The sequence below is a fragment of the Balaenoptera acutorostrata genome, chromosome 7 (genome assembly GCF_949987535.1).
Source record: "Balaenoptera acutorostrata chromosome 7, mBalAcu1.1, whole genome shotgun sequence".
In the NCBI taxonomy this organism is placed as follows: Eukaryota; Metazoa; Chordata; class Mammalia; order Artiodactyla; family Balaenopteridae; genus Balaenoptera; species Balaenoptera acutorostrata.
Window position 1 is genome coordinate 58,742,477 of NC_080070.1, and position 23,314 is coordinate 58,765,790.

The 23,314-nt window shown below is 38.9% G+C and overlaps 1 protein-coding gene across 1 annotated transcript in view; it reads right to left on the minus strand.

The window, feature by feature from the left end:
- The window catches only part of CALCR (calcitonin receptor), a 138,692-nt gene that overhangs the window by 43,249 nt on the left and 72,129 nt on the right, over nt 1-23,314 (minus strand). Inside the window, exons 2-4 of the mRNA XM_057549492.1 lie at nt 13,799-13,879; nt 7,740-7,896; nt 4,718-4,828 (exon numbers count right to left, since the gene is read on the minus strand). Of these exons, the coding sequence (XP_057405475.1) occupies nt 4,718-4,828; nt 7,740-7,896; nt 13,799-13,879 (349 nt within the window). The remainder of the gene's footprint in view (nt 1-4,717; nt 4,829-7,739; nt 7,897-13,798; nt 13,880-23,314) is intronic.

Here is a 23,314-nt window from a genome sequence, read left to right on the forward strand (position 1 = left end):
TTATTCTGAGTTATTCAGACTTTTTCTGGTTCTCCAAAGTACCTCTCCAATGCGTTTATTGCTTAGAGATCATATAAGAATCCTGAACTGGTAAAATATGAAAAGAGATTTTACCAGTGTGTTTGCAATCCTCACATAGTTTTGATTTTTGATAATTTCATAGGGATAATATTTTTGAAGCATTGTTCTTCATTGGCAAAGGCAAAGAGCTATCATACCTATGGAAAACCCTTTTATGTATGGTTTCTGGTGTTTTTCTTTTAGCACAAGGATATGGAAATCAGAATCATATACTAATATTTGCCATTGTTTTAAAGGCTAAGAAACAATTCATGTTAAAAAAATTTATTTTGCTGAAATATTACTTAGATCTGATAACATTTAAAATAATTTTCTGTCAGAAGTTGCGGTTAGTCAAATCAACATGCTAAGAGCTAGTATGAAAATAATTTTAACTTCGGCAGTTTTTAGAGTGAAATTCATAATTTTTCATTGTATGAATGAAACAGATACTACCAAACTCAGCACAAGATTTAAACTGAAAATTGTAGACTTGTTTGTAATATGTCTACTCCAACAATGATTTAAAATGGATGAAAAAACACATTTTTCAAACAAAAGGTGTTTTAAAGCACCTATTAGAATCATCATTGCTTAATATAAATCTGTTTCAATGTTAAGTAGAAAAATTTTAAATTGCGAATTTACTGTGACTGCCATTGGACAAAAACTATTTAAAGAATCACCACTGGACACCAACAATGCTTCCAAAAGGGTCAGCACTAATCAGCAGGGAAAAATTGATGTTGAAAACTGGTCAATGATTCAGTTAATGCTTTGTCAACGACCATTCTAAGCTTACTTGCAATTTTAAAAAAAGTGGTTTGTAATGCAGCATTTTATCTTTAACATATTGTTAGAAAGTAGTTTTGTTTTATTGAAATGAATATAATTTGGTTTTTTACAAAGTTATGCAGCTATATAGGGTAACGTGTTCTACGGAAGAGGGTGTCCCTCCTGAGGAAGTCCTTTCCAATCACGGACGGCACTGTAGGAAATATTGTTTTGTTTGGATTTAACTCAAGTCTGGATCTAGGCATTTCCGGGTTCTAACTGTTGCAGCTATCAGGAATCTGTCATCCTCCACCTGGCCAATCTTTCAGTATCTGACGGAAGGCTACGTCTACTCTGACTTCCCTTTCTAAACCAAACACCGCTATTCACTCTCACCACACATGCTGTCCCCTCACAGCCTGAAGCCTCCCTGCATGTGCTCTGAGATTGGCACTTCCCTCTAAAATAGTCTAAGTTTGAACTGCCCCGTGAAGAGGCGGCATGCTTCCTTCCGTCTAGATTCACATCGAGGAGCTTTTTCCAGATGCTCAAAACCCAGTCCCCAGAGATTTGTGTTCCATTAATCTGAAGAGGTGCCAGACGCCAGCATTTTTAAGAAGCTCACTGATTCCAAAGGGTATCAGGGTTGACAATCATTGTCCTCAACCATGTGTTGGCCACCTTGGCTCTGTCCCGTTACTGCTGACTGAGTGTTTGACTCCTGCCCTTAAATCCATCCTAATAAGGATTTGCTTTTTATACTCCAGCATATTCCTTCAGACTCCCAGCCTCCTTGGAATTTCAATACTGTTATTCACTCTTTCATTACCTACCTGTCTTTTACCAAGCACTTTGTTTAAAGTGAAATCTCTTCATTTCATTAAACTGTTGTATGTATTTTCAAGATACAGCTTGGGTCGATGGTAAAATACTAAAGAATTTAAATTTGTTGAATATAGGTATTTTTAAGGTTTGCCTTTCTTTTAAAGTGGATTTGTCCCCCAGCTGAGAGGAATCTAAAAATCAGGCTGAAAAGATGGATCTATGCCTGGTAATCCCTGTTCTGTGACCCCAAACTTGCCTTTTAGTTAATAATTACAGCCACTTTGGCAAGAGCCCACTGCTGCTTTGGAACTGGCCTTGCAGCTTTGATTGCAGAACAGCTCTTTGTGCCACTCATGTTACCTCTAATGTGGCTGTCAGATCAAGATTAATGAAGCATCATTTATTGGGAACAGTCGATAAAGACCTGGGGGACTACTATCAAATAGCATTTAGTTAGCATTTACAGGAAGGTAGTGCTGAGCAGGGCATAGCACTAAGCCCTTTCTCTCTTCACATCCCAACTCTTCCAACAAAATGAGAATTCCTAGAAGTGGCTGGCCTGAGCTGGTTTTAAAAGTGCCCCACTGTAATCCCATTTCCATTATCTCTTCTCACTGGGATCACACTTTGTATCTCATTCTTGAAGGAAGCACAAAAAGCATCTCCCAAACATTGTCTCAGGGATAGACGAAGTGCTCTAATCCGGATTCCAGAAACTTTCTTGCATAAATTTTATTGTATGACTGCTGTTTTCCATCTTAACTGATGTCCTCACTTTCAGTCTGCAGGAAATAACCTCTCGTCATTCACAGACAATAAGAGTGGGTAACCAGATGGGCTGGTTAACCCTGAAATGTGGTAGAAAGTCTGACCCAACAAGTCTTGGAAAAATCTGAAAGAGAAGGTTGATTTTTTCCATAACCTCTTAAGCAAAAAACAAACACTGAGTCTTCTCTTCAAAATGCTACCTCTGGTCCAGACCAGATAATTCAAAGAAGATCCTCTCTTGTCAGGACCCTGGTGTCCCCTTCCTCTAATTGGGTGTTCTGACTCTCTTCCCTGGCCCCATTCCCTAGAGGTCACTGAAGGACGGAGGAGGAAGATGAGCACTGAGGTGCGGCGGGGTTACTGTGCTCTGTTATTCCACATCTTATTAGAAGAGATACGGAGCTTGAGGTGGAATGACCTGTGTTCCGGGAGCTCAGTCCCCACACCAGTCAACTAGTGGCTCTAGTTTCAACATCTAGAGCCACCTGAACGCTTCCTGCAGGCTCAGGCTCGCTGTACTCTCAGGAACAAGTCTCACCCCTTAACAGGGACTTAGGCAATGTGTCTGTAGCTGGACCCACTTAGTTTTCAGCATCAGGATCTCCTTTGTAATGAAGATTATATTCCTTTTTAAGTATCTTAATCCCAGGTTTATTTCAATGGGACAGATTTTCTATCCAGTCTCCTAGAACGGAACTTCTCTGGCCCTGATACCTACAGTTCGTGGAGCTGGGCAGCTACTACCTTTTATTCCTCGGGGACCCTCTTTCCTCTATGGCCTGTATCAGTCTCATCGGATATTGTGCTCTGCCTCTTACTGGAAGAGCTACTGAGTGCACTGGCTGGGCTTTGCTGGTACCAGCCACTTTCTTATCTGAACTTTATTGTTTAACACAGTTTCATCTTGGCTGCACAGTTTAGTCACAAGCAGAACATTTAAACATCTTGATGTCCAGGTTGCACTCCGAACTAATTAAATCAGAATATCTGGGGTGGTACCAGGGATCAGGATTATTTTTTAAAGCTCCCCAGCTTTTCAGCCAGGTTGAGAATCACTTACTACTAGCAGCTATCCAATCCCATTTCCCAGCCCCAAGTGTCTAATCTCTGGATTGAGGCTGTTGTACAACCTCATACCTACTTCTCATACATCCCTTTGCCTTGGCTCCTGACCACTCACCACTGAGCATCTTGGATTCCAGACCTCCGTTCTGTTTGGATAGATGACAATACGAAGATGCATAACTTCGGCCCCTGGCTTCTCACTTCACTTGGCACCTGGTACTCCTGCCTAAGCATCCCCGCCCAACTTCTAACCACACCAGTGAGGCTAGACCGAGGCCTGAAGGAAAATGATGTTCTCCCTTGAAAGTTCTGAAAGTACTTCAACCTGCATAAGTTTGTACAGTGATTTAGAAATATTACTTCTCAAATGGTTTTCCAAGACTGTTGCACTTACTTAGAAAGAAAGGGATAGGTAAGAGCTCAGGAGACTTGGGTTCACTTGTGGTTTTATGTCAAATATTATGTGAGTATAAAATGAGATACTATATATGAAAATGTTTTGGAAAGTTAAAAAATGATATTCAGTGAAAATATTCCCGTGTTACTAATTAACTTTAGTTATAAAAGTAACACCAAATTCACTTAACACACATCTGTTGGCTGTTCATGTTGGGCTGGGCACACAGCTGGGTTAGTGCAATCCATTTCAATAGTACCGGACTTATTTACTGAGCATATTTTAATAATCTACTGTTGGAGCAGAAATCTGGTAAATGTCTAGAGTTACCACCTTCTGATTTATCTTCCCTACACATGACAGTTTTATATAATTTTCAAGGTTACATCAAATTTCCATTATGCTTGTTCTACCAGCCCAGTACGCACAAACTCTACATCAAGCATTTGCATAAGTCATCAAATGTGAGACAACTGACAAATTTTAAAAACTACACATTTAAATAAAACTGTTCAGTTTTAGAAATATTAATTTTTTATTAAAATTTAATTTTAAATATTTAAAATATATAAAATTTTCATTTTTAGCTAACATTTAATATAATTTATGACTAAGGGGCATAAGTGATCAGCAATGTGACTTAAAAAATAAGGGCAGCTTGCAATCTTTGTACAACTGGGTAATATTTCATTTATGGAAATTCTTCAGAATGTGCTAAACTGCATAGAATATGACTTGGTAGTATATTTTGTATCTGATTTTCTTTTCAGAACTAGAAAAACGCTAAAAGATTCATAGCAAAATATAAAATAAAAATAAATACTCTACCTGCTACATCAAAGTCCGGAAAATAATCTGGGCAGTGCTGTTGGGCGAGCACTCCAGCCGGTGTATCATCCCAGCAGGACCATCCATCCCAGGTACGGTTGCAATACAGACCTGGCCATTTAGAAAGAAATTATATTACAGTTGTCAAAAACTGGAGAATTCTCAGCAGGATTTAACAGTGCATAGACAGTTATTCTGGGACTCTCCACTTAGACATGGAAATATTAAAACAACAGTAGCAGCAGCAGCAACAAAATAAAGGTATTAACTTTTCCAAGTACCAAGGACTTTCCTTTTTTTTTTTTTTGTAGGACATTCTCCATTTGTTCCTCAAAAGGCATATTTGTCATCTGTATGGAATCTTTCCTCCAAAATCTTTCCTTTAAAATATCTCCAGAAATGCTATGAAAAAACTCTTGTGAAAGTATATGCAATGTTACCCCTGGATAAAAGGCGTTGGAACATTTGTAGCCTACTAACCATTAACCTTCAAAGTGGTTGCCTTAGGTAGTTCTATTGTTAATCCAAGGGTGAAGCACTTGTTCAGGAGATGCATTTGCAGCCAGTTAATGGGCTACGTATAAAAACAGTCTTATTACTTTAGAATCACACCATTACTGACTAAAATAATGCTTAGTTTGATCACTTTATGTATTCTTCAACATTGGCTCCAAGTGGTTTCTCACCGCTTTCAAAAATTAAATCTACTCTTGAAGGGGGAAACTTTTAGTACAATTGTAAAAGTATCTACTTTTTCATACACCTTCTTATTGCTACTAGTGTGAGGCTGGGGTCAGATTATGAGGTGTCTTAAATGCCATCCTAAGGAGTTTGGGGTTTTTTTTTTCCTGTAGGCAAGGTGGAACCATTGGGAATGACACGAACAAATCTAGATTTTAGTGAGAATAAGAGGGTTTTTAAGGATAAGATTAACAAAGAGAGACAAACTAGGGTGACTATTGTAACAGTCCAGGTAAGAGATATTAAATGTCTAAAATAAGGCACTATTAGTGTATTTAGGAATATTAATGAAATTTAATTAACGGGGTATGGATGTAAAACGGGAAAATACAAGGATGACTCATAAATATTAATCCTGAGTAAATGGCTCACTGGTGGTGTCACATACAGAAGTGAGAATCCAGGAGGGATGAGTTTATGAGTAAGGTTAACGGTGGGATTTGAAAATATTGTACTTGTGAAATGGCCAAGTGGAAATGTGTAGTAAATGTATGGGAGATGGACGGAGAAGATTAGGTGAAAGAATAACTGCATTTAAGGTGTTTCATTGCATAGAAGCCTGGTGTAAATTCTCAATTTCAAATAAAGGAATATTTTTTGTTTGAAAAAAATTAAATCTACCCTAAAACATAAAGCTATTCAAAAGAATGAGCTTCAGGCTTTGAAGGCAGTTCTCAAAAAAAAAAAAGTTTTAAATAATGATGGTAGCACAAAAGTTCATCCTCCCAAGATGACTAAGACCAAAGCGAAGGAGACTGCACTCACTCAGTTTCTGAAAATATCAATTTTGTGTTTCTGTTTTTTCACTTAGCTTCAGAGAAAGGGTTTCTTCTTTGGGCAGAGTTACATATGATGCCTTTTCAGGTTCTTAAACGCTGAAACCATTGCAGACAGAAGAATATGTGTCTTTCAATTGACTCACTTTTTTGTTTGAAGGAAAATGCTAAAAATAGGAACTACAAATTAAAACCTTAACTGTTTGATGGCAAACATGTGTCCTAAATAGAGTATATTCAACTAGTTTTCCCCTTAGGAAGCAGTGTTGTCTTAGAATACAGGAGGGTGTAAAAGATCTTGCTGGGTCTTTTCAAGTGCTTTAGGGGTCAGGGGAGAGAATTTAAATGAATGTAGCAATGCCTGGTCATCACATCCTCTCTTTTGTTTTCCCCTGGGCCCTCTGTAGCTAACAGAATATGCTTGGCGCTAAGAATATCTGGGCAGTCACACAGAACATTCTAGAGAAGGTGATAGATCAACAATGTCTGCCTAGGAGATATCTTTTTCTAATTCCTCTGGGAACTGGGGGTAGAAAAGGAGAAGGATTAGCATGAGTTGCCACCCAATTGGCAGGTAAGGGAAGATACTACCTAATTAACCCAAGCAGGACAGAGTTTTGATAGGCTCTGCCTCAGGCTGATTCTCTGCCCACTATTTTCCAACTCTCTTCCTGTCATTCTCTACTTCCTCTCCCTCACCTAGTCCTATATTGTTCCTGCTTGCCATGGGTGAATACTGGGCTATTGTAGTAATTTTGCCGTAAATGCAGATATTAGCCAAAAAGCAGTCAGGTGAACTTGAGCAAAGAAACTAGGCATGTCTGCTGTATGAAATACACAAACATACCACGGTATGAAAGCCACTGTTAAAACTACTGGCATATTAAATTAAAATTAGTCAACACATATTCACCCACAAAAGAAAATAAGCCTTTCTTCATGTTTGAAACACACATTCACACACATCCTTCTTTTTACCTTCTCCTTGGTAATGGGGGTAACTTTTGCATTCTTGATGTTTGAAACACACACTCACATACGTCCTTCTTTTTACCTTCTCTTTGGTATGGGGGTAACTTTTGCATTCCTGATGTTTGAAACACACATTCACATACGTCATTCCTTTTACCTTCTCCTTGGTAATGGGGGTAACTTTTGCATTCTTGATGTTTGAAACACACACTCACATACGTCCTTCTTTTTACCTTCTCCTTGGTATGGGGGTAACTTTTGCATTCTTGATGTTTGAAACACACATTCACACACATCCTTCTTTTTACCTTCTCTTTGGTATGGGGATAACTTTTGCATTCTTGATGTTTGAAACACACATTCACATACATCCTTCTTTTTACCTTCTCCTTGGTATGGGGGTAACTTTTGCATTCCTGATGTTTGAAACACACATTCACATACGTCATTCCTTTTACCTTCTCCTTGGTATGGGGGTAACTTTTGCATTCCTGATGTTTGAAACACACATTCACATACATCATTCCTTTTACCTTCTCCTTGGTATGGGGGTAACTTTTGCATTCGGTCATAGCATCTGTGCTGTGCCTCCAACAGCCTCTGCTTTCCTAAAAGGTAGAGAAATGGCTCCGGCTCTATTGTTGGAGGGTGGGTGACCTCGGAAGTGGCAGGAAGAACTGGAATTGGGCGCTGTATTAGAAAGGGAACTGAGTTACTTATGGGGAGTAGAGATGGGTGAATACATAATGAAACAATCAAAAAGTATGAAAACATTTACTTTTCCTTCTATAAGCAACAATTATGCATGGCCTCCATGTGGAATATTTTTGCTTTATAATTAAAAAGTGTATTTACATTTCATGTATAAATTCTACCTAAAATTTTCCTATTTGCCTTCATTCTATTCACTCTTGAAAATGTATAGCACCCACACAAACTCATGCACCTTTTTACAAGATTGTTTTAATTTTATCAGTGTAAAGTTTAGAAGTAAACAAAGCAAATAACCTGATTTCCAAAATATGAATATTAAATCAACTCTGCTTTGTTTGGAACTCCTAAGAATCACGAATCATGTTATTTAAAGTAGCTATATTAGTGCAATAAATACGTTTTAGTTGGATTCTTTCAGCTGATATGTTTGTACTTAGATTGCACACACTGCCAAAAATTTACCCCCTTTATTCCATAGAACAAATAAAATCTGTTCTTCTGAAATAGTCTGCTTTAAGTAATTGGCCTTAATCTCTTTAAATTGGTTTCATCAGCAGATGACCTATACAAGGTATCATTTTCACTGCTGAAAATCAATGTAAATCTTAAATATTTCTCTTAGAGCTTTTGAATTTTCAGTGCAGACTGACATTGGGTTTGTCAGTCTATTAGTTTCCACTACCATCATAGGTCCCATTAATCTAAGTTGTGTGGGTGTGTGTATGTATCTGAAAAGATGAATGTCTGACAAATTGTCTTAAGTTGTGTTTAGATAGATTTTAATTTCTTATGTGGCTCTGATGTTTTTAGTAGTGCTTGAATCTGATTTTTTTATATCCATGTTCTGTAGAGTTTTTTGGAGAAGACTTGCAAGCTTCAGCCTGCATTGACTTTTTCTGAAGTTAGAAATTCTCCTTGCTTTCTATTACACCTGTTGAAACACTTTTAATTGACCTTATTTTGTTTAAATTATTCTAAGACTGAAGTTTCCCCAATGTACTGATAACAGAAATAGTGTTATGTACCTTTCTCTATTCTCCACAGTCTCTAAAATAAACATCTTTATTAAGTTGACCTGTATACCCCAGGATATTCATGGTAGAGCCTCACTGTTTTCCAGTGTATCTCATTGTGTAGACAGGGTATCCTGTCCTATGAGACAGCCTATCACTAAAGGCTAAACTGTACAGAGCACTCAACAATAAAAATTCAGAGTAGAGAGAGAGCATAGGGCAAGAATAGTTGGGAATGACTACAGATACAAGGTAGAATTTGAATTAGACCTTGAGTATATGTACCGTTGCATAGGCAGAGAGGAGAGGGAAGGCTTTGTGGATGGCAGGAAAGGCATGCAGGTAAGTCCAGGGGAAGGAAATGGTATGTGTGAAACGCTGTACTGGAACCATACTGCCTCGAGGGGAGCATATTTGAGGGTAAGATATGAAATCAAGGAAAATCAGATAATACAGGGTCCTGTGAGAACAAAACGTCTGGGACATGAAGGGCTCAATATATTTTAGCAAATATTTTAAAAACATGATGAAATAAAGCTGTCTTGCAGTTTTTTTGATCAGTGAAGGTTGAGAAAGGAGAATGTTAATAAAATTCATGTGGTAGGCATCAGATGTCCATAGATTAGTGCTGGGGAGGCCAGCCAGGCAGCTGAAGGCAGGGAATAGATCACCTTAAGATGGAACAAGAAAGAGCAACTCAGCACTTTCTCAAATAATAAAAGCACCGAGGTATATTTGAATATAAGGAATGGAGAACAGTAAGAGTCAAGTAGCCCAGATATTTTAGCCTATATGACTAGAAAAGAAAATGGTAGCGTCCTGAGAAAGAGAACACATTAAGAAAGGAAAACCTTACTCAGGGGAGAAGGTAAGTTCTCTTTTGGACTAGATTTGGAGGTGCCAGCAAGTCATCTGAGTAGAAATCACTTGCAAACAGAAGAGGGTGAATACTTATTGTTATAATATTACTGTTATATCTATAGATGAATAGTTATTGTGAATATATTTGACACTACTCTAAGTGTTAGGATTATTTCTAATTTTAATGCCTCTAGAATTTGTGACAGAAGAAATTAATGAACCGACAAAGATTATTAAAGGTGTACAAATCCTTTACCAATGTAGCTGAACAACATTATGTTGTAATATGACCCCTTTCCCACTGGTTTTAAGATCAGTTAGCCAGCAAATAGTCATTGAACTTGATGAGCCAAGTATTGAGCTAGATGCTGAGGATACGGTGCTGAGTAAAACAAGCACAGATCCTGCCCTCGTGGAACTTACAGTCCAGCAAGAAAGACCAACACTATAAATATTTCCAGACACCAGAAACTGTGAAAGGTAAAGAATTATCATTAAATGCTCAGATATTCCATTAGGAACTGAGAGATGGTTTGGGAGTAAGGAAAAGTATTTTGAAGAGATTTCATGTAAAAGCTTCTTTTTGGATTTTATTAGCCTACATTTGTATGAATGTGTATTTTAATAATTTGACTAAAGATCATGTAACCACGATCTTTAATTGATTACAGTGTCCTCACAATAAGATACAAATGATTGGTTCAGCTTATGCATCTACTTGATTCTTTGTGGCTCTATTCTTAGAATCTTGAGTTGATATGAAAATCATCATTTGATATTATTTCTGGGTCATTTTCCCACCACCTTCAAATCAAATTAGAAGATGTAATATGATGTTATATATAAATATTTTCTGTCACTTATTAGATATTTTAGACATTAGGAACTACTTTGCTTAAGTTTGACATTCTTTCCAGAAGTAACATTCTGAATTCTACTTTTAAATGGACTAAGCAACCAATTAAATGTTCCTGTGTTAGTTGGAAATTCATGGAGCCCAAGGGGAGGCAGTATGTGCAAGAATAGCCAAGTGGAAACCCTATACTTGTATTTTCAATGACAACGTTATTTGGTTTAATGCAGTTTTAACACCAGTAATAGCGGAGATATGACCATCTGACAAAGTAGGTGTAGTTCATGTAGATGACAGTCGCATCGATCTTATCATTCCTTCAATGTTGAAACAAAACTCCAGTGAACTTCCTGTAACCTGGTCCAGCAGAGATTGTTTCAACACTGAGGGAATGAGGAAGCAGAACTTCTGTCCTTAGAAGAGCCATAATAATCTGAGGCCGCTCCTGGTCTGGGTCATGTTTGAGCATTGACGGTGCAATTTTTCCAGTGGTAGCTGAATGTTTCAGTGATTTTCTTTGGAAAATAAAATATACATTGAGGCATTCTGTTATATATGTATATAACATACAGATATATGTAGATATAAATAGATAGCCATTACATCTATATAATTCTGATCGTGAATTACTGCTGCTTAAAATAACATGTAAATTTCATAAAGTTCATTGATCATTAACTTTATGCTGATTATTTCATACAGTTAAAAATTGCTAGTGAGGTGGTATAATTTTCAGCAGTAAAGAGGTAAAATAGAAGCAGTAGTGATTAAACCACCAAGCAATGTGAAAAACAATATTCCACTTATCATAAGTGTTATGTTTATTCTATGTATTTGTGGAATGTAAATATATAATTTTATGCTCACATGCAGATAGAAATGAGACATTAAGGGCATGTTGCTTTTCTGAATAAAGACTGAAATTCAAAGCTTTGTATTCAAGCCATCTTGCATGATTCTTCCAAAATCAAACAAAAACCACCTCTTAATTGTTGTCCTATGTAACAGTTTAGCCGCCGTATATGCGATGTCACTCCTAAAGGTTCCAGTAGATGGCGCCACACATACGACCACCAAGCTGCCACTGACAGCTGTAGTCCGCAGCCGAAACATCACTGTTCTTTCAGTTAATACTTTGAGTGCCTCCCACATGCCAGGCACTGTTCTAGGTTCTGAAGATTCAGCAGTGAACAAAACTGGCAAGGTCCCTGCCCTCATGGAGCTTACATTCTAGAAAGTTTCATCCACACCAATCATGGGGTCCAGAAGTAAAGCAATCTATTTGAATGGCCATGTGTTTAAGCAATTCCTGCTTTGATGTAAGACAATCAGCCTCCTTGTGTGTTACAGGTGATTTCTAGAAGTACAGAGACAGAACAAGTAGAGAGCTGTTCTGTGTAGAACTTTGAGCAATGGTCCAAACCTACTGAATGTGGGGATCCATGCTACTGGGTTGAAGGGAGACATTCCTATTGATTGCCCCAGACACAACTGCTCTAACAGGACTATGAATCCAGAATCCACAAGCTGATGTAAACAACTTTCCACGTCACCATTCTTAATCATGATAATGTCTATGTTCAGATTATTTGTAGCTTTCAGTTACTCGTACCTTTCAAAATAACAAAGGATAAAATAGAGCTTTGTAAAGTGTTAGCCCTGCTTCTTCCAGGTAGGATCAGATGCCTGCCTGGTGTCCTGTGTCCTTTCCACCTGAGCATTATATAAACTGCCGTATATTATCATAAACTCAACACAAACAGGGGAATACGGCTAAGTGAACAACAACAACATAAAGTAGGTTCTTCTGAGACGCATTATGTCTTCATCATTGTTGTTGTCATTGTCATTACTACCATCTTTTTAGCACTCACTAAGTGCCAAGCACTGTTCTAAGCCTATTGTATTACTGCAGGTAAGAAGAGAAAGTGAGTGGGTAGTTTTGGTAAAAGTAGATGAGGCTAATGGAATGCGGTGACACAAACTGATATTTTAAAGGCCATTTGGAAATCAGATAGGTAGAATTCAGTAAATATATTGGTAGTGGTTAGTAATGTATCTAAGAAGTGACATTTTAGAATAAAGTCAACGTCATTTAAAAACTTCCTTTTCTCTAGAGAGCATCAATGTGGAACATAATGAGTATTTTAGAAGGAAACTGGTGTATCGAATTTTTTATGGACAAATCCTCCAAATCCAATAGGTAATCCAAACACAGACAGAAGCAAAATTTATGTTAGTGAAGAGAGCACAAAGCCATTTAAGTACCCTATGCAATCATGTTTGCTAGTAAAAAAAAAAAATGCCCACAAACCATAAGACACCTGTCATGCTCATGCAAATATATGAAATTCAGTCTTTGAATTTTAAAATTAGGTAAGAGTTTTGAAAAAAGTGACCTACTTTTTTTTTTTTTTTTTTTTTTTTTTTTTTAACATACCAAAAGTTATAGTCTTTGTAAAAAACAAAACAAAACAAAAAATGGTGACTGGATAATACTCAAACTTTCTTATTATCTAGTAGTTACTTTATCATTTCTTCTATGTCTAGTTATATACTTTATGAAATAAAATTTAAAAATATTTACATATAGTTGATCACATAGGATTTCATTTGAGATGAATAACAATATCAGTATGAATAGGATATACCAATATTTCTGCATCTACAGAATATGACATAAGGCTTAGACATTTACAGATGAAATAAAATATTCCAGTAGTTTCTACAATATTCTTGTTTAAAATTTATTTCGAACAGCATGAAGGTACCTACATTTCCAAGTACTGGATTACTTTTAGCAAATTATACTGTACTTTATCTGAAGATTAAAATAACATGACAGTCTTACATAATAAAATAAACTATCCTCATTCAAACAGGTACAGAAGGGCTACATTAGCAATCATTCCCATAACCTTTGACATATAACATTACAAAATGTAAATTCCCTTAAAATTAAGTTAACATGTATGAAATGTTAGTAAGTTTTCCTTGAATAATATTAAGAGGAGATTTGTTAACAAAACATTAAAGAAAATTATAGTTTGGTTTCTGGAGAACAATGTCTACCCTTGCAAATGCCCAATCATAATCATACTACTTCAGCATTCTTGATTAACATAGCTTAAAATAACTTTGTTTCACTTACATTCAGAAAGATGAAGAGGGTCAAGCACCAGCGTGTAAGTGTGAACTTCATTTTGGGTTTTTGAAGACGGTCTTCTAAGACCTATAAAAATATAAAAGTAACAAAGACATTTAAATTAATACAGCTCTACTATTGACTGTGGCCTTTTTTTCTTGTCTATTTGACTTGAAGAAGATCAATGTCCAAAGACACCCTAAATACAATCCATGTAAGTACAGTAAGCTTGGGAGGCAAATGCAGCAGCATGTTCCACTGCCCTTCCTCTCAGCCAGGAAGACTGTTGTCTGGTTGTTGTCTAAAGTTCTCCCATTAACAAATTTTGGAGCCCCCTTTACATATCAGGACATAAAAGATTCCGAGAAATCAAGAGCAATCAATGTGGACTTCAATTAACACATGGCATCAAAAGAACTGCTGAAAATTTTCCATGGAAACATCCACAAAAAAGTCACCTCAATGGACATGATGAACAAATAAAATCTGTGCTTTGTAAAGGATTAATAGCTATGCCTTCCAGGTAATCAAAAGCCAACCTTTATTTAAGTAGTCTTATTTGCAGCCTTGAGTATTTTTCTATCCTACAAATTCTTCAAGTGTCAAGTTGCTATTAAGAATAAATTTATTCCATAGGAAGGCTTGTTTGTTCCCTAAGAGGTCACCAGTCCTACTCAAGAGCGCAACACTCAGAAACGGCTGCTTTGTCACAAATAAGAGTTTTTCGTTACTCTGCAGGTAATTTTACACAAGGAAAAATAGAGGGGTGAAAAAAATTTTTAATATATACATTTCATCAGTGGGATTTGTGTGAAAACTATTTCAACTAGAGGTGAGTGGTTATCATTGCGTCTAACACTCTACTCCTTGTGCCACTTTTAGGTTTTACATATTCTGCTAGGTTTAAGTTAGTAACTACACTGTATGCCTGTTGGGCTGCACCTTGCAGGCCTGCGAGCCTTGAGACCAAAGAAATGGCCTGGAGACAGCGGTGGAAACATCCATGGTTTACTGGAGAGGGTATCTTAAGCAAAAGGTCCTGGAGCAATATCCCACGTTTTACAGCAGATGGTAGGCAGGACATGACAGCAAGCTTTGCAACTTGGGGGAGAAGGAGGCTACCATTTATAAGGGGAATTGACATCAGGTTGGCTCAGTTACCAGGGGAACCAGCAGCTGGGGCAGGGAGCAAACACATAGGCAGGTACTATTTAAGCTCTATAATTAAGAGGATTGGAGAGTCACCTGAGAGAAGCAGAGCCTGGTCGAGCAGGGGATGTACAGAGAGCAAGGGAGCAGCCATCTTGAATGGCCTGACGATACACTCCACTCCTACACACCCTGCAGGACCCTTACGATCTTGATCCGCCCCTTTTCCGTGATATCCCTGGGGTCAGGCATACAGAGGCACACTCCAACCAAATACCACACATGCAATACAGACACCAGCGGCTAAAGAGTATCACAAGTCCAAGAGGTGGGCAAACTTTGGAGTCAGGCGCTTGTCAGGTCAATTTTTCATGGAAGTCTAGACGAGGAGGACGATGTCCTCTCGCGACAGGGACCCAATCAAACTCACTTCACAGTGAGGCCACCACTGTCACCCAGTCCACAGATTCCCTCCACTTAGACTAAGGAGGGAAGGGAAGACGCTTAACAGGCACAATACAGGGGAGATCGTGACTATTAAGCAAAATACAAGCAGTAAGAGCACGCCGAGATCACATCGCCCCTGCATGTGGTTTTCGTCCTGGCCTGCAGTACCACACCACCTCTCCATCCTCAGTCCCCACAGCCAGTGCCGAGTACTGGAGAGGCGTGTAGCAACGGACCACAGGGTTAATATGATGGTGCCTTTCTCCAGGAGGAGGCCTGGATTAATTACCTTAGGAGTTTTAGGTGGGGCTGGGTAGAAGACAGGCGAGATCTGTAAATCCCTTTCTAATCCTCTTCCTCACAAGGCAGCAAACCCAAACCACTGGGGACTTACCTGCCAGTCCTAGGGTCATTTATGATGTGTTCCCCTGGGGATAGATCCTGTGTCAAGGGCAAAAGCAAGTTACTGTCCTGACCGACCGTTTGGCAGCAGTCGTTAGGTGGTCGACAGTTGAACTTGGATTGTGTTGACTAGTTGCCTCTGGGTTAACAGGGCGTCGGCACTGGGACGATTGCTCCTGGGACATGTCCTCATGTTGGAAGATTTTTCTGTTTCAGTTGCTGAGTAGTCCCTTCATCCTTTCAATTAGCCCAGCAGCACAGGGGCTGTAGGGCAGGGGGAAATGTCAGTGTATGGCATTTGTATCGGCCCATTCCTGAACTTCATGACCAGTAAAGTAGGGGTTTTGTTTTTTTTTTTTGGCCGCGTTGGATCTTCGTTGCTGCACGCAGGCTTCTCTCTGGTTGAGGCGAGCGGGGGCTACTCTTCGTTGCGGTGCGTGGGCTTCTCATCACAGTGGCTTCTCTTGTTGCGGAGCACGGGCTGTAGGTGCGCAGGCTTCTGTAGTTGTGGCGCACGGGCTTAGTTGCTCCACGGCATGTGGGATCTTCCCAGACCAGGGCTCGAACCCGTGTCCCTTGCATTGGCAGGCGGATTCTTAACCACTGTGCCACCAGGGAAGCCCCTAAAGTGGGGTTTTTTGCATTACTCTACGACTCCGTAGACCTCGAGTAATGGCTTCCACCTGTTGTAATGCACTGTAGACTGCACACAGCTGTTGTTCCAAGAAACAATACTGTTGCTCTGCCCCCTTCCACAGACTGGACCAGAAGCCAAGGACATTCTGCCGTTGCCACAGGCCCCAGCCAAACCCTCTGGTGAACTGGCCACCTCCAACTGACAAGCCTGTCCCAAGGTAACACCCCTAAAGCCTGTGTCTGTAGTTGTTTAGGGGTGGTGGGTCGGGGGTATGCTCGTCTTACCCGGCCAGCTAACATCCAAGTATTTGATAGATAATCCAGGTTCTTACACTTTGTCTGTATTCACCAGCCATCCCCATGCAGTCAGATGAGCCACGAGCACAGGGCTGCTACTTTCACACCAGAAGAAGGCTCTAAGGTTAACAGGATGTCATCAGTATGACGGAAGAGAAAGACATCTCCCATGGTAGTCAGCTGCCACAGAGCCCCACATGCTAGTGGACGGCCTCCTCAGGATCACCTCTGCAACTTTCCATACCCCAGCCTTATTTTCCGACATCTCGGCGCTCACGGGAGTTTTCTCGGCTTCCTGGTTGGCTCACCAGTTGTTGGGCTGTACTTCGCAGGCCTGCAAGCCTTATAGCTGCCCAGCCTTGGGACCAAAGAGCCTGGAGACAGCAACAGAGACTCAGTGGTTTACTGGACGGGGACTCTTAAGCAAAAGGTCCTGGAGCGACACCCCACTGCTTACAGCAGAGGGCAGGCAGGCCGCAGCAGCGTCCTTCACTACCGGGTGGGGCGGGGCGGGCAGAGAAAGAAGCTACCATTTATAGGGGAACTGACGTCACGTTGGCTCAGTTACCAGGGAAATCAGCAGCTGGGGCAGGGGGTGAGCACATAGGCAGTTACTAATTAGGCCCTATAATTAAGGGGATTGGATATTCATGTGAGAGAAGCAGGATTGGTGGAGCAGATGTACAGAGAGCAAGAAAACAACCATCTTGAGTGGCCTGATCGTACAGTGCCTAATATACTTGTCCCCAAGAGTAAATTGTATTCAATTTACATATTAGCATGCCAGGAGATTGAGAAAGTATAATTTTCAAGTGTCATCTTATATGCTGATCATTACTCCTTGTTGCTGACATTTCAAGCCCACTAGTAAGTTGAAAACACATACATGTATTGACAGCTAAGGCATTACAAGGGATGCAAATATGGGTGAGCTGGATGAGATGTGGTTTCAGTACAAGAAACTGAGCATGGTGGGGGGGATGGGGGCAGGGAGCAAGACGAATGATGTAAGACATGTGCTAAAATAACTATAATAATACAGCCTGGGTAAAAAGTTCAATAAAATGGTACAAATACAGAGCTTCATAAAGGATCATTTCTGATTGGGGGAACGAGAGAAGGATTTGTATTTTGACCTAAAATTTGAGAACTGAATAGGGTTTTAGAAAACAAAGACCTACATAGGCAGAGAAAGCAGATTAAAAACAAGATATGGAGATAGAAAAATTTAGGGGTAGCCAAAGAATAAGGAATACAAAACTTTAATTTAGCTGGAGCTTAGAGCTTCTCAGGAAGTGAAAATAAGGGTAGAAAAGTAGGTTTTGAGTGCCTAGAAAATTTATTACCCAAACCACCTTTTGGCACTTTGTGTGCCTGCCACACATTTTAATCTATGTACGAACACAACTTAACAACCTAGCCTGATGCGAAACCTCTTTCAGAAAAGGATTATGTTTTAGCTATCTATATATCTCTGGCACTTCACACACTCACTCACACATGATTATTATTTTTGATAATAATGGTGGTTTGTGGTCTGATGAATTCTAGGAAGCATAGAACTCTCTTGAATGTATTATTTTTCCCTTTCTGATTCCTTGTATTCCCATGTCAGTGACTTCCACAATTATCCATGAACTGTCCAAATAGGAAACCAGGGATGGTCCTTGATTCCACCCACTTCCTTATACCTGACATCTAGTCTCCATGACTCCCATTCTGTCAGCCTTTGGTATCTTGTTAAGGTGTTCACCCTTCTCCACCACCTTAGTTCAGAGCTCCATCTTTCTCATCAGGACCCTAGCAACAGCCTCATGACCAGTTTCCCTACTTCAAGTCTCCATCCCTCCAGCCCATTTCCTATACCAAAATAAGTGTAATTGTATCTTCCTTCAGTGATTGCCTCCAAACTTTAAGTAAATGCATAAAACCCTTGGCTAGGAATGTAGTAATACAGGGCCCCCTTTAGCAACAAGCACCAATATGATCATGGAGGGAAATAAAAAAGGAGAAATTAAAGTTGTCTCCTAGATTGCTGGCTTTGGTACAAGGACAGATAATGAAGGAATTCAGCAAGGGGAAGTAAGTGGGAGAGAAGGAGCTCTTCTCCCTTAATTGGGAATATTATTACCTGAGTACTAGATGAGACTTATTTCCTGATGTGAAAGGTAGGACTTTCGAAGTGTTCACATACCTGTGAAATTGGTACAGCTTTCCTTAGTTAGATCCTACTTTTTAAGAAGGAAATCATAGACATATGATGAATTTCTAAGGGTCTGTTGAGTACGATAGTCTTAGGATTTCATCCCTGAGAGAAGCAGGATGTATGGAACATTACAGGTGTAAGAATTAAAAACCAGATCTGTTCTTCCCATGAAAGTCCTGCTCATTAATTCCAAATGTAAGAGCTAAGCACAGTGAGAAGACAGCTTCTCTATGAAGGTGAATATGGGGCGATTAGGCAGTTAGTTAATTGGCTTGTTCTATCTATGTCACATATGTGATGTCACTTGATATTTTATAAAGTATCAGTTGCTTGGTTTTGACTCAACGGTATCATTACAATGCGGAGCAACAGAAGCGATGGGAGACTTGTCACCCTTAAGGTGAATGGAGCTGTGTAGTCATCTTGGCCTAGGAAACGGGAAGTCCAGGCTTTCAAAGCCCCACATACTGCGTTTACATTTGTACCATGAACAACTAAGATGAATGAAAACAGATCTGAGACTGAACACTTGGAAATGACAGAGAGGTTTAGCCAAGAAACAAAGTCCTTTCTTTTTTTCCTATTAATTGAAGAGGTGTGTAATTTTAAATGGTCTTGCATTATTTTGAACTCTTAACAAATTCCTCATGTGTAACTTTATAGTATATCTGGGCTGTACTGCACCTGCCTCTAGTCAGAAAATTTCAACTGTAATTGTCCAGGGTTAAACAGTACCTTGTAGGTATGCCTCTCTTTGAGAAAAATGTTTTTTAAAAAATCTTTATTTATTTATTATTTATTTATTTATTTTGGCTGTGCTGGGTCTTAGCTGCAGCACACGGGATTTCTGTTGCGGTGTTTCATGGTGATTTGTGAAGATAGGAGAAAGAACGCATAGGTAGAGTTGTGAAGAAAGACAGGGCTTTAAGAATTTAAGGGAGATAAACAAGGCAAAATAGAGCAGAACCAGAATGAGGAATGAAGTAATTCACCTTCTCTACGATTCTTCAAAGAAAGAGAAAAAAGAATGAAGAAAGTTCATAAGAGTAACAGCTGTGGAAAACCCAAAATGAATTAACAGAGCCCTAATATTAGCTGAACAGATGATTAAAGGATGGGTAGGTTGCAGGGTGGAATCTAGAGAAAGACTAATGTGGAATTTTTGATAGGCAGGAATTTTCTAATTCAGTTTTTTAGAAGTTAGAAATTTTCTAACTTTCTAAGCTTAGAAAGTTGAACCTGGACCCAGGTAGAAAAGGACAAAATCAGGCAAACAGTAGCTAATGGAGATAAAAATGCAACTCAGAAACTTTCAAATTGTAATGGGAACAGGTGAGACAGAGAACTTGTGATCAGACAGTCATATGGTACACCTGGAAGATGACTCCAAGAAAACCAGAACAGAGCTTACTTTGACATCAGATTATTTACTTGCTTCTTGATGTTTCTCCTATTTCTTCTCTACAACAAGGACACTGTTTAGTCTTGTAACTCTAGAACCTAGATAGGAGTCTGGAACATAGTAAATGGTCAGTAAGTATTGGCTGCTTTGTTTAAGGGATGAATTAGGGTCAGAATTTGGTAAGGCAGGAAGGATTATTCTTTACCCAAAGAGCCCTAATTATGGAGGCAAGAGATTCTTATTTCGGCTTCTGCTTTTATTATTTCTTTAGTTTTGGGCAAAAACCTTCACTTCTATGCCAGTTTCATACTGATTCCGTATCCATATTCTCCTTGAATAGGAGAATACACTTCCAAATGTAAAGCAAATTGACCCCCCTAGATCTGTCTCAGTAGTGTAGCTACTTAGGGCAGTGGTTTCCAAAATGTCTTTTAACCACTTTTTTTTTTTTTTTTAAACAAAAGCTCTTGTGGAAGCCCACATATAAGCCAGATGGACATGGAATCTAAACACCTGATTAGGGAGCCTGGTTTAGAATACAGAAATAAGGTAACCTTGGACAGTGGTTCAGTTACTGAGTGGGACAACAGAACATGCATTGCTCTGAATCCACAAAGGAGCACCCATCACTCATCTTATCTCTAGAAAATTGTATCCCTGTGTTGCAGGGGTGCGCTGGTTAGTGGAAACCACTCCTCCTGTGAATAAATAGCTTCTAAATCACTAATACAATGATGGTGATTAAACAGACTACTCTTCATTTAAAGAGAACAGATTTCCTTGGAAAGTAAAGTTACACTATTTTTATTTTGGGGGAAGAATATGAAACGTCAGTGTCTGAAAATAATGTGTCTATTCTCATAGATCAACGTTTCCAAAAGTGTACTCCATAGAATAATGGGAATCCCAGGAGAAGCAGCATAAAATAAAGTTTCCATGGCCAAAGAAGTTTAGGAAACTAAGCGTTTTCTATATTCCTCTTAGAGATGTACCAGAGACATTAGCACTTTAAAGTATCTAATTTTCCTGTACCAAAACACTAGTTTGACTTGAACTCTTCATTCTCCAAACCTGTTTGACCATGAGAAATATTTTTAATAATAACAATTATTGATCCATGTACACAATATACTTTGGAAAATGCTCTTTTGGCTCAATGGCAATTTCTAACCCACCATAGTCAATTAAGCCTGCAAGCCATGAGAAAGAGCTGCCCTTTTACTTAAAATTTTCTTTTTTTCTTCTCCATGGAGCAAAAGTAGAATTTCTGAAGTCTTAAATATTCCCCAGCCTTGGTACAAAGCCCAAAGCTATAAAAGGCATCTCAGAGGCAATTGCTCCTTTGGAACATTATTTGTCAAGAACCTCTTCTTTACTTCTCTGGCTATGAGAACAAGGAGTAGGATGAGGGGTATGGGCAAAGGGTAGAAAAGAGGAGGAGGGCATTGCTTATCTAAAAACAGCTGTGGCATCCTGTTCCCCAAGGCCTAGAGCCTGTTTCAGATTTGAAATTTGGCATTTCTTTTGAAGACAACTCGATTTAATATGGTCCTGTAGATACAATCCAAGTGAGTAGGTAAGTGAATTTTGTGGAACCCTGGAACCACAGGGTATGATGGTTTGCTGCCTTAGCAGTGCCTTCTGTTTGGACAACTCCTTGATTATATAACCTACTAGAAAATCATTCTTCACTAGTACAGGAACTAATTTGCCAAGGCGTAATGTGGTCATAACTCCAATTTACGTGGCTACATTAAGCAAAACAGAGTGCCTTCCTGCTGCTCATCGTGAGTTTAAAATCCCATCTAAATCCAGCCTCCTAGTCTAGCTGGTAAAAACTGGCACCCTCTGAATAGGGAAGCTTTTATTGGTAAATAGGTTGGCACACAATGTAAAAGGAAGAATCTAGATGAGAAGTGAAGCAGAATAAAAATGATGCCATACTGAAAAAAATTAAGACTTTTTCTTTCACTCACATCAATGACCTGACATAGTAAGTGCTCAACAAGCATTTATTGACTGAAACAGAGAGATCGTCTCTATGCAGTCAGCTGGGCAACATTAATAAATAGAGAGATCTTGGAGAAATGGTTCAGAATCTTGTGCAGTTCAGAAGTGTGCCACTACTCAAGTGGATATTATTAATGGATAATTAGATAAAATTTGGCCAATTAAAATTAATTTAAGGGAAGGGCACCGTAATCTCATGGATACTTTCTAGTACTGGATCTCCAGTAGCAGTCGTGAGAGGGAAAGGGGAGATAGAAACTGTTTGGTTTAATTAAATTTAATTAAAAATACATCATGAACTTATTACATGTGCTTTAACGCTATCTCAAGATACAGTTTAATTTCAATAAGTGAGAGGTTGGGCGAAAAACAATTCAGTCTAAAGGGTCAGTATGAACAAAGACGAGGATGCGGGAATCACTGAGTATATTGAAGAAGCTCTAAGTGGGTTGTTTCCAAACTCCATGTTCTTATTCGTTACACATACACTGCCATATAACAAGAAAGAAGTAAACTCAGTTTTGGACAAATGGAATGTGAATTGTCAGCAGGGTCTTCTATTTGGAGACCCTAAAATGCACCTGATTGTTATTATCGTCTTCATATGTTCTTTATAAGCACTTCTGTTGAGATCAGCGATGACAGATATGGGAAGAGGAGTCAGTGAAGTGTAATGGAAAAAAAATACTGGGCTAAGGAATAAGGGCTCTATACTCCAACCCTAGACCCACCTCAAACTCACTACATGACACTTCAGCACATTACTGCACTTTTCTGGACATCAATATAAAATTAGACAATTGGATCATAATTAAGAGTTTTTCTTACTCCAATACTGGCTCTGAGTTGCAATAAAATAAAAAACATTTTTTGCAGACAGAGATAGCATAACAATTAGATAAATATTGGGTCTATTTGACCCTTCAATAGAAAATTAATATAAACAGCATTTTCCACATTGTGTTCTCTAAAA